This window comes from Hippoglossus hippoglossus, chromosome 15 (genome assembly GCF_009819705.1).
Source record: "Hippoglossus hippoglossus isolate fHipHip1 chromosome 15, fHipHip1.pri, whole genome shotgun sequence".
Lineage (NCBI taxonomy): Eukaryota > Metazoa > Chordata > Actinopteri > Pleuronectiformes > Pleuronectidae > Hippoglossus > Hippoglossus hippoglossus.
This window is the reverse complement of record NC_047165.1, coordinates 14678218-14690872: the sequence shown is the minus strand read 5'-3', so window position 1 is coordinate 14690872 and position 12655 is coordinate 14678218. Positions and strand designations below refer to the sequence as shown.

The following is a 12655-nucleotide window of genomic DNA, read 5'->3' as shown; positions in this document are numbered from 1 at the left end:
TTACAGCCAAGAGTTGGAGAAGAATGTTATCACTCTTCTGCCGCTTGACGATTGAGTTATATTCCTCTCCCAAGGCCATTTCTCAGTCACTCTCTGTCATGTCTACTTGTTTGACAAAAGGCTTTGTTTACTGGCATGACTTTATTTCACATCTCCTGGAATATGTTTTCACCTGAATTAAATCTGACATCCCTAAACTTACCCTTATTACCTCCGCCAAGGAGGTTATGTTTTCATCTGCATTTGTTTGTTTGTTTGTTAGTGAGCAGGAGTACACAAAAACTACTGGATGAAAACCACGAAACTTGGTGAAAGGATGTGGTATTGGTCAGGGAAGAACTTACATTTTTTTTAAACTTTTTAACATTGCATCAGAGTGTGTTTTTCAACATTTTCCTAGAACTTGAAGGTCAATCAGGGAAACCACGTCTACATTTAGTACATCTGGATTTTTGGCATCAAAATCCGTGAAGTATTCGATGAGTAATCAACAAAAATGTTGAAAAACACAATTCTCACGATGTTTAAATGAAGAAGAAACATTCATGGATCCGATCCAAATTTAATTGGTTCTTTGCTGACACATCCTTTCATCAAGTTTGAAAGAAATCAGGAGTTCTTGTGTTTATCTACTAACTGACAGATGAAAACATCTATCAGTGTGTGAAATGTGCTGCAGCTTAATTGAAGTTAAGAGGACTGAGGAATGCGCTCTACTGAGTGACATTCTGGTGCTGAACATCAAATCAAGATGGCGGCTACAGTACACTGTTAATCTCAGGCTCGCTGTAGCCGTAGACTCAATTACCAGAGTCTGTCTCAAGATATAGATGTACTCTCCACGAGTCAATAACCTGTAGCTGTAAAGGTTTACTGATACAGGTCATTTCACGACTGAGAGGATCGATTATTGAGTTTATCTGAGGATAAAACGAGCTCATGATTTCGGTTTTGGTGACAACAACATTTTAAAATGTGACTCGCAGTGCTTGTAACACAAATAAAGGCTTTTAGATGCATGAGCCATGTGCCTGACACTTTCTGCCAGATTCAGTTTGAATTATTTTTTGAAAAACGTAGGGAGAGCTGAGCAGAGCTCAATGAGCTTGGCACAGAGACACGCTCCTGGATATAATGTATAAAGGAGGCGATCGTGAAATCTCGCAGGTGGGAGCGATGCACACGTAGGACAAACTGTATCCTGTGTTCAACAGTTGGTCCAGGACTATTTTTCTGGTTCTACAAATCCTAACAGCAAATGTCCTGGGAGACAACAATATGGTCTATAAAACATGCTGTAAAGCTGTCAGTGTCTCCTCCACGCACAAGGCAACACTTTACTAAACAACAGAGATAAACAGTCACACTGCGTAGGTTTCGTTCTGGTTGTCCAAACAGACTTAGTGGGACAATCTGTGGTCCTCTGTGACGCTGCCAGCACTGTGAAACCTGCAAAAAAACAGACTCTCCTTTGTTGACTGGCCTAATAATAGATGTAAGTGTGATCATCTTAGCTGCGGCAAATTTCTAAACCTTTAAAACAAGCGAGCAGACAATAGGCAATGAAAGGAAGACAAGACGTCCTGGTGCCTCAGCTGGCGAATCATCTACCTGCTGCACACGAGCCTGTCGCTGCTGTCAACTGCCAGGATGAAAAAACAATGCAAAACATTCATCACATCATGTGAACAGGCGTCGACGCAAACTGGCATGTGCGTGTTCACCCCTGCCAAGGTGGACTGGATCAGCGAGACACACGGACTCTATGAGTAGAGCTCCATGTTGAAGGGCAGTTTCCGTAATGGCCCCTGGTGAGGCTGAGATGATGGATATGGTCTGTCGCCAGGAGTGAACGCAGCGGGCCCGGGGGCCACCGCAGGTCTACGGCGCTAACCCCACCGCCATCTGTCAGCACTGGGTGGGCACAAACCCATGACCGGGTTCTGGGAGAGCACACACACACACACCAGGACCACCAACGGGCACACACACCTCACTTCCGTGGCGAGGTCGGCGAGACACACAACCGCTGCGCAGGACAGAGGTCCCTCCGCACGTGCACAACACAATACACAACCTGTTTCTGCTCTCGTCAAATGAGTGTTCCTATAAGTCATGTGGCTATTGAGTTATCCACCCTGGCCTTTCTGTTTCTGGTGACACCGGCCGTTTTCATAAGGGGAATAAAAGACAATAAATATAATAAAACCAGAAAAATCAATAGTGCAACTGTGACTGAGGTGAGTCATTCCCATCGTCTTTGCTCTTTTATTTGTCTCCTCCTGAAGCTCACAGAGACTCAGTGGCATGATGGACAGTCCCCTACATCTGCATTGCAGGGGAAATCTTATCCCATGGATGTTTTCTTTCTGTGAATAATTGAAGGCACCACAACCTCACAGGACACTGACACTAAACACTGCAGAGGCAATGAAACGGCTTTAGCATCCTGAACGAAATGAGACTCGCCCAACACGACTGAACTGTTGTCCCCGTTAATGGACATATGTGTTTTCTTTGAAACCTCTCAGTCTCTTTATGCTAGTGTCTGTTTTTTTTTTAATCGGTGAGCACGCAGAGGTAGGACTCATGGATGGAAAGGGAGGTTTGGTTTTCTCCTTATAACAAGATCTGCCTCTAGATGAGTCGAGGGAAACAGTTCCACTTGGTTAGCGATGTGACGAGCAATGTTCCCATTAATAGAAATAAGAAAAGGAGTCTGGAGGGGAAAAAATGTACAATCACCTCCGTAAATCAGTAATTTCCCATTTAGCTCTACACAGGGCAGGAATATTAATGTCGCTAAATTGGCTCTGATTATATTCTGAGAGGAATCGACAACTTCCTACTGTATTATGATTTATATTGTGTTGTGTGTGTTTGTATGCGTCTTTTTGAGGATGAGCATGAAGTTGAATTTTTGAATAACTGTGTCTGTGTCAAGATAATTGGAAAATAACTTCCTTAAACTGGATGAACTTCAAAGAAAACTCTCCGCATAACTTTAAAAGCAACACTACAGAAGCTAATATTAACGTATTTCATTACATACATACGGAGCAATCAAAAAAATGTATTGTTCTTTATCAATCATAAAGGAGGAAATATAAATAAGGAGAGAGAAAATGTGTGAGATTTGATCTAAAATGTCAAAAAAGATGAGGAGTGGACTGATATTAGAGCGTCCGTATTATTTTGAACCTTTTTAAAATCACCGTTTCCCATTTTCATGTCACTTTCATTCTAATGGGATGTGGATTTACCCATACATCTGCTGGGAATGAGCCGGGCAGACTGCCTTTCATTTAACTGTCATGTGTTAGCACTTGTTGATAAAATTGCATATTATTTAGCTGCAACATCCTGGTATTTTTCCCTACGTCTCCGTGAATCTCCGGTAAAAATAGAAAGTAATGAAGTAATGAAAGACACAGGAACAGCAACAGGCAGATCAACAAGCTATCATTTAACTCAGCGGTGTGCCTATGAAGGCTGACACGGCACACACAGACACACACACACGCATGCACCTACACACACGCACACGCACACGAGAATGATCCCTAATGCCATGACATAAGCAAACAGAGTAAAAATATCCTTTGATTTCTGCAATAAAATGAGCAGGAACATTGACTGCCTCACATTCAGGGTACACTCCACTCTTTCAAATACTCTTATTTTCGAGGTTTGTTGAAGAGCAAAGTGCCTTTGGACTAATTGCCTGTCAATCAAACACAAAAAAAACAAAACGATATGGACCGTTGAGAGCTGTCTGTTGCTTAGTAACTTGGTAAAATTGAAATTGAAATGCAGGGAGACTGATGACCATCTTAGAGATGGAAACAGAAACAACAAAATGGCTGATCCTGTAGTACAGCAGAGGCAGACGGTTGACAGAGTGGTGTCAATTCTGGTTAGAGGACGACAGGAAGATGAAACAAGAACCGAGAACTATACTGCGTCTTACCAGTTTAGGTTATTCAAGGCTCCTGACAAGAGGTTATTCGGTTCCTGAGGTGGATTACAGCTTCAAAAGAACCGCAGTGACCTGAGCGAAAAACTTAACTGACAGGTTTCACTGACTCTAATGCTGCAGCAGAAACACCTTTTACACAGTCTAAGATTTCCTTTTAGCTGTATAAAGGGGCGGACCTAGGGGGGGGAGGGGGGGGTCCAGGTGGCCACTGGCCCCAGCTTATGTCTGATTCGAAGTGTCAATTACTAACAATACTGACAAAATATATGAGAAAGTGTTCAGAATTTTTTACATTCTAAGCTTTTTTCAAGTACATAATGTGCTTGAACATGAAAAATGTCCAAAATATATTCAATGATTCAACAGCGAACAAGGGATGACCTAAATGTGCACCTCACTGAATCAGAAATCGAGCATGGATGTTGGACATGTAATTGGCCCCCCGTGTAAAATGCTCCTCTATGGCACTTGACTGAGAAAATCCTAGATCCGCAACTGGCTGTATGTCTACGCGGGTTTAAATCCACTACCAACATGTAAGAATACAACACGAAGCTGCAGGATTGATGATGGTCTTTTCATATTCGGCTATGAGAGGGAGAGAGTTTCTCGCAGTCCAATCAAAGTCAGTCAAATTATAAAAGCAGATATTACATATCTCACACTCAATAAAGACTCAATGAGCTCACGTCCAAGGATCGCAGGATATAAACAGAATTATAGAACCTGCAGTGTGCATGTGTGCAGTTGCCTTGAGGAGTGCTTAATACCCAAGATAAGTCTAGGGTCTGAATATTGATGCATGCGGGATTAGTATTAAATCTAGGCTGTGCAGAATTATTGCAGCCTTAGCTTGTAAAACAATAATCCTCACCGGTATCAGGACAATCAGAAAAATCCCTAAAGGTAGTACCAGATACAATAAAGAGACATACTGTATGTCTTACGTAATGTAAAGGAGAGAAGCTGCAGACTGGGCAGTTATTGGGTACCAGAGGATTTTTCACCGCAAGATCACTGTGACACTAAGTTTATTATAGTGTGTTTGTGAGAGCCAGTGAGCGAGGAGAGGAGGTGCCCAAGCATTGCACTGAAGGCACAGCAGTGCAGCATGTCAAATATTCGATTATCCCTGTGAATTATAAAGAGGGCCGGGTTTCTGCCCCTCGTCTCGGGGACCAAGTCAAACAGAGCCACTACAAGCCAGTTCAGCCGGAACTGAACCATGTGCTGTGAGTGCAAATGAAATGGCCCGCACAATGTGTTTTGAATGTCCCTCTCTTCCCTTGAGCAGCCATTACACCCACCTCACCTAGGGTTAATTCAGAAATGGAGGGGCCAATTGGCTATTTGGCGGCGATGATGTGACATAGTGGCCGTTTATTCTCCCGGGGAGCGGGCCTTAATCTGCATTTCTCGAATTTCCAAGAACAACAAGCCATAAAAAAGGAGATTGTACGTCGCAAAAAGGTTATGGAAGAAACACGGCAAGCCTGAAACGACAGACATTACTGATGTGTTTAAGAAATGCCACTTTGGCCTGAGCACTGTACTAGACAATGCTTCAAATGTTGTGTATGAGAGATTATTGTCTGTTTTTACAGTCAAGGTTGCTCGAGCAGAGACAATTTCCATTTTGACTAAAATATCTTGACTACTGGATGAACTTATTCACCGACTAATGAATGCAGATATTAAATGTTCCTTGATGACACAATCTGATCCTTTGATTGAGCCCTTCACTTCTCATTTATTGCCATTGCCAAATCAGTTTATGTCGAACAACATACATCGACGTTCTCAGGCTCAGTTTTATTTTGTTGAGCTAATAAACAAACATAAATCATAAACATGCTAAATAATGATATGCTAGCATTGTAAATATTGTCATGAAAGAGCTAATCAATATTATGATGTTGACATTATGATTTTATCGATAATATTAATTAACCTATACATACACATATTTTTCAACACCTAACAAATCTGAGTGGTTGATATATATATATATGAAATTTGTGTTCGACTAACGAATAAATTCCCAAAACAAGGTCACCGCTGTGTGACGCTACTGTTCTAACCACATAACACCGTTGCTTCACTGTGTTTGCCTTCTGGAGTATTCTGTCCCCGTGTCTCTCCGTGACGCCGGAGCCAACAACACCTACTTTAGAGGATGCTCCCGCAGACAGCACTGGTGGTGGATGGCAGCCTCACACTATGACCACTCGTAAGATTTATATACTGTATGTGTGCTGGCCAGGGTTGATAATACACAGCGGCGCAGATGAGGATCCATCACTGTCAAGGGCTCTCAATGGCTCTTCTAGATAGCAGGCTTTCAAGATTTTTTTTTTTGTGCTGGGGGGGGATAACAGCTACATCGGGCGCTATCTCTTATCCTTGAGTGGGTTTGATTAAACATCACCTGGTATTAAGAAGCTACCACTCTGCGGTTTGACGTGTCCCTCCATTTTGTTTTCTAGCCCTCGGAAAAGCATGTGTTGGGTATTTACTGCGAAACATTACGATCCTTTCCCACAATTACACCTTTTTTACGGTCATGGTTTAATGTACCTTACTGAAAAAGTACCATGTCAGCAGAGTTTCTACAACTTTTTCTTACAAATTAAACTGATAGATATATTGTGTTGGAGACCACAGGGACAGATTAATGAGAGGTAGGTCACTGAACTGCTGAGAGGGCAATGACCATTGGCAGCTCGTGTCGCCATTAGACCTGTGTGGGTTGGCAGTTTGGCAGCTCCAAATTGACAAATCAGCAGATACTGAGCTGCTATATCTCAAAATTCTCTCCAATTAGCACCAAGTTTCCTTCTTTGGGTGCAATACGGGAAAACACTTATTTCCCCTAACAACAGATAAATGAACATGAGGAAGAGATAGTCCACTTCGTATGGGTAGACAAGAGGAGCGAGTAGCACTTCCTGGGTGCGTATGTACAGTAGCTGGTGCGTCGTTTGCGAAGGAGCATTACGGTTTAATTGGATGTGACCAGGCGCTGCTACCGGGAGCGGGCACTTCATTAAGACATGACAGTCAGGCCTGTACAGTAAGCTACCACCCCCACACAGGGCAGTGAGCAAACAGCCACTACAGGGAATATTTGACACCTTAGAGCCAAGTGTAGAAGGTTTTAGTCAGTGAACCTGAAGATCATAATAAAGGCCGGATGGAGTCTGAGTCTCACTGTGACTATCTCTGCATAGGAGTGGGTTATAAAAACGGAAATGTTATCAATTTAATTATCCCTTAAGCAAATGCATCTCTTTTCCTCTATTAAAATAAAAATTCCGACTCATTCAGCTCGTCTTTCCCATGGTGCATTTCTTCATCAGCGCGCTCTACGATTATAACCTTCAGTAATAAAGCATGAGCGGACACCCAGTGGTTTGAGAAGAATGACATTAATGTCACCCATAAGCCAAGGCCCTCAGTATTCAATAACAGTATAACCCCAGTCGAGCTTTTAGAGAACTTTTTGATGGGACACCTGAGACGGTCCACTCCCCTCAGACCCTTCAAAATCATTACACTAATGATCATTAGCACTGACTCTACCCTCCAGGAGAGAAGTGGACCATTGCAAAAAGACAAACCCTGTACAGAGCCGGATTCACATGGAAGAGTTTTATTGTGTTGGCCTTTTGACCGTTTTCTTTTTCCTTGCATAGCAACAACGAATAGTGTTTAGTCAGGTCACCATCACCATCTGTGATCGAAGCCGCTGACCCTCTGGTTAGTGGACGACCCGCTCTACCTCCTGAGCCACAGCCGCATGATGCCATTATACTATTGCAATCCTGTGGACATCATCTGTTACAGAGTTTGCGTCCTTGTATCAAATGTTCAGTTGTTTGTGACTAACTCTATCTCTGACAAAAGAATAAAAAGGACTGTTAAATAATAAATGAATTAATAAAAATAATTAGGTGGTGGGTCGATGAAGGTAGAAGAAAAATATTATTAAAACAGGTTCTGCTCCTCCTGACCTACAAACACAGACGAGGGAGGTGTTGGTGGAGGTCTTACTATTGTTCCGCATTTGTTAAGCCCACTTTGTTAATTCCCACATTTGAGTTCTCTAATCTAGTTTGAAGGATCAAATCTTTGTTTTTATTAAGTTACACAGCCCACATTTCTTATTTCATTTGGAAACACACACATTATGGAGGCTGAAGACGCTTTAACTGCCGTTTCAAGGTTACTGTAAGGAGTAACACTGAAAGCAACAGGAGCTTACACCAAATGACTTCAACTGGACTTATATATTTATCTGTGCTGTTATCTTGTCATCACCTCCCAATGTCAGACAGGGTTGAGACATCAGACGTCTTTTTTTTTAAATCATTATTTCAAAATCCTGATATACAATTTCACAGAGCCTCAGGAGCCTTATACGTCACCGCCAGTGTTCGCCATTCTATTACCGACGAGGCCAACCACACTGAAAACTTACATGTCCTATTAATGCAAGGCTCTTAGGACACATTCACTGAAATGCGTCCGCCATCTGAGGGGAGATGGAACAGCTGGACAATGATGAAAACGCTGACTATTCAAGAGAGAGGACAGTGAATGCACCATCTCCTTTTAGACCAGACATGTCGTTTCTAAGTGCAGCGTCCTGAGAAAAGCGACGACCCTCTGTGGGTCACGTTGAATCAACCCGAGCACGCTGACATCCAACGTGCACGTTTATGCAAGCCTCATTCATCTCTCCGCCCACATTGCTCCGCAACTCTTGAATCCAGAGACCTTTTTTCTTCTGTATGAATGCATTAGATAACCAACACAGCCTTGACTCTTCTCCTCCAGCCCAGTCTTTATGTTCCACTTTAAAAAGGTGAGCTTGCATCATAATGCGACAGAAACACCTGTCTTGAAATGCATTTTAGCAAACAAGTCTCAGCACCTGAAGCCTTGTTGTCAACTTCTAAAACAAGAGGCACAAGAAGACCTTGGGTTCCTCCCAAAGACTCTTGAGACCGAACTGTACACGGCTTACATCAGAAACAAAAGCTGTGCACATAATTGCTACAAGGTGAACACTTATTGACAAAACAGAGTTGAAGCCGAGTCTGATTAGCATAGAGGATAAATGTCCGAAATACAAAATTTCAGAACACAACCAAAGCACAACATAAGTAAATATGCGCATGTAGCATATCCCTGTAACGCACCGCATTTTTTAAATTGTCACAGTCATTTATATCACTTTATTTCTCTCCAGATGAAAAGGCCAGAGAGAGACGGGCATCCATCTTGTCGAGCCTGTTCCTTTCTGCCAATCTCCCGGCTCCCTGGTGGCAATTTATAACACTGCACGGAGCTGGGATATAATTATAGTCTATTGTCTGATATTTCGCCTGCATTACACGCTCCTTGCAACGGTTCAGGAGCCACGCTGAGCCCCAGAGAAAACCATTCCACTGGATCAATATTTATGATTGTATTATTTGTCAGCATCTGCCGACCCTTTTCGCAAACTGTTGATGGTCTCAGGTCAGTAACAGAGGGAGAGAGAGACAGTAGCGTGGGGTCTTTACTGCTGTTGAGATGAATTCTGTGGGAGTTTGTCATTTCATAATATGAGGTGTGGGCTCAACAGTATGCTTAACCAAATGAAAAAAAAAACACAGAGGCACAGTTATTCTTTGGCTATAATTGATCCTTTTAAAAAGATCCATGTAAAAAATACATCCGAAAGCTTAACGTGCAGGTTCATGATATTAATTATGGGGCATGTTTAATGTTTACAATTCTGGATTTTTTTGTCTCATACTGTGCATTTCTCTCGTTTTTCTTTCCACCTTCTGTCTGAAACGCTTTGTCTAAGCTTGTTGCCTGCCCTGCCCCCCCCCCCCCCCAAAGCCCTGTCTGCTCTTATTGGTCAGCTTTGTGACTGATCAACCGCTTAGAGCGTTTGTCGGAAATGTCACGCCCCTCCTCGGGAGCCTTCCTGATCAGACGTAAACACTGCTGTCGCCACAGTAACGATTAGAGCCAAACTAGCCGGCAGGTGAGCATTTTACGTTTAACTAACTTCAGGAGAGAAGGACTCTCTCTGCACAGGATTTAAGCCTTTTTATACTTTGTACATACAAAAATCGTTATTACATGTTTGTAGAAAAAACGGAGAAATGTAATTTTGCCACTTGGAAATCAAATTCCATAGATATATCAACGTTCAGGGTTCCTGGCTTTTTAATGCTTTCATTTGAGGAAGGTAACAATATTCCTAACGTGAGAATAAATATGTAATATTTAATATTCCAATGGGTTTTCAAGGGGTGTTACTTCTGGACAAAGACCTAAATCAACACAACTTTACACTAGGAAGAAAGTGTTTTTAAATCTTTAAAATGAAGGGCGATTTGAGTGGTGTCTCATGCAGAGAGACTATAAAGACAGAAAAACTTCTAATATGTCAAAAAGAAAAAGTCTTAAAATCAAATAATCTTGATTGTGTGTATATTTTTCAATATGAAGTTTAAACCCCCCCCTCGGGAGGATATTATAATCTTCCTTTACCCAATCCGATTAATCCAAAATGAGTTAAATCCAAAATGATTTTAAACTTTATTTGTAAAAGCTGATTAAGCTCTGATTAAAGGCTCTTTTTAGTTAACGCCTCTGCTTCATTTAAGCTACTGCTTCCCCTGCAACTGACACACATTTTAACTCTGAATGTGTTTTCCCTGCATGTTTGTGAGTTTTTGAGTTAGATCATCCTTACATCCTATTAAGACTAATTTGAGAACTTCATATCTTGTAAAGTAATGAACAGTTTATTAACTGAGAATACTACAACAGATGATCTATGGCTCCATATTAATTAAAGGTCCAGTGTGTAAGATTTACGTGAAAGGGATCTATTGGCAGAAATTGAATATACAATATTCGTATTGATGTTTCCACTAGTGTGTTTCATCTAAATTGTACTAATTATTGTGTTCTTTACCCTAGAATGGGTCTTTTATATTTAAATACTTTATATTTACTTTGGGAGCGGGTCCTCTCCACGGAGGCTGCCATGTTTTTTACAGTAGCCCAGACTGGACAAACTAAACACCTTTTGAGCTTTTATGACAACTGAAGGCTACCAAAGGTTCTCTTTCAGGTTTGGAAGGGGAGGGTGAGGTGAGGGGGGGATCAGCTGCAACATGACAATTCACAACAAGATGTCACAAAATTCTACACACTGAACCTTTAAAGCACGTGTCTCTGTTATCACTGAAGTTGTTTATTTGATTGTTTGCACAGGAGATAAATTTCCTTTGGGCCATGACACACACTATTTTTGTTTTGCACTAACAGCACGTGAGGGCCTTTCCTACATCCTGTCTACCATCTTTGTTGTGATAAAAAAACATTTCAAAAGACATTACTCGGTGACCTAAATGAGTCAAAACGACGTGTGGAGGTATTCCTAGATCGTAATAAAGTTCTGTCAACGTGGCTAATTCCCAGAGCGACGACGCAGGTAAATAAAGTCACTGGTTTGTTTTGAAATTGCACAAAATGTAGAGAACTCCTAAAATCATATTTGCACTGTGAGAGCCTCTAACAGTTCAACTTTCAACTTTAACATAAAGAATGTGTTATTGTATTTCAGTTATTCAAACTTAGACACATTTGTAAATGGCATTATATTATTTTTAGAGGAACAATTTCAGATTTAAAATCCATGGCTGCTGCTGCTGCTGCTGCTGCTGTGTTTTGCGAGAGGTGTGTAACAGGAAGTGTCTTCTGTTGTGGGCAGAGACTGTGCAAGAGCGCTCCATTTCATTTGATAGGACACACAATTTGTATTGCATTGTTTAGACACACATTGTGACGTTGGAGAAATAATATGCTCCTGCTGATGCCACGCACCGCTCGTGCGGGACAGATAAAGATGAAGGAGGAACTCGATGATGGTTATCACTCCAACACACACACACACACACACACACACACACACACACACACACACACACACACACATTGGTGTCACATGTGACTGCATGGGGGGAAAATGCTCAGCAGTGCACAGTGATGCTGCTCCAATGGGTGGAACAATGGATTTATTCTCCTTCAGATTTCATGTCAGAGGACTCAATCCGAAGAAAGATGTGACACAATAAGAACAAAAAATATTCCTCTTATTCCACTTATAAAAGCGTGATGATCAAATGTCTTATGTTAATCCAGGATGTGCTTAGCTCCACGCTGGGCTTTGTAAGGGTTTCAAAACGGATCAAGCGGAGACAATAATGACACGTTTGAAGGTCTCATAGAACAGAAGACATTTAAAGAGGATCTCACCTGCTGAGGCTCTCGTGGCGTCGTCTGCTTGACACGCCTGCTGGACGCCGTGGTGGTGGTGATCTCCATGATGGACGTGGACGTCTCCGAGCGGTTGGCCGTGGTGCTCGACTGCGGCGTGATGGAGGAGGGCGAGTCCCCCACAAGCCGCACGCTGCCCTGGACCTTAATGTTAGAATCCCCCTCGGCGGCCATGTTGAACACCTTCAAGCCATTATAGTAGAGGCCCGAGAGCTGGCCCTGAAACGATCGACTCCGGTCTCGCTCCCAGCCCCCAATCTGTATAGTGGTTTGGCTGTTGAAGATTGTAAGCTGCCGCCCTGTGGGAAAACAACGTTACATATA

General features: G+C 42.2%; 1 protein-coding gene across 36 annotated transcripts in view; it reads right to left on the bottom strand.

Annotated features, from left to right (window-relative positions):
* LOC117775055 (neurexin-1a-like) overlaps positions 1–12655 on the bottom strand; it is a 256387-nt gene that overhangs the window by 25184 nt on the left and 218548 nt on the right. For all 36 annotated transcript variants that reach the window (XM_034607836.1, XM_034607843.1, XM_034607857.1 and 33 more), the window contains one exon: positions 12311–12630. In XM_034607836.1, the coding sequence (XP_034463727.1) occupies positions 12311–12630 (320 nt within the window). The remainder of the gene's footprint in view (positions 1–12310; positions 12631–12655) is intronic.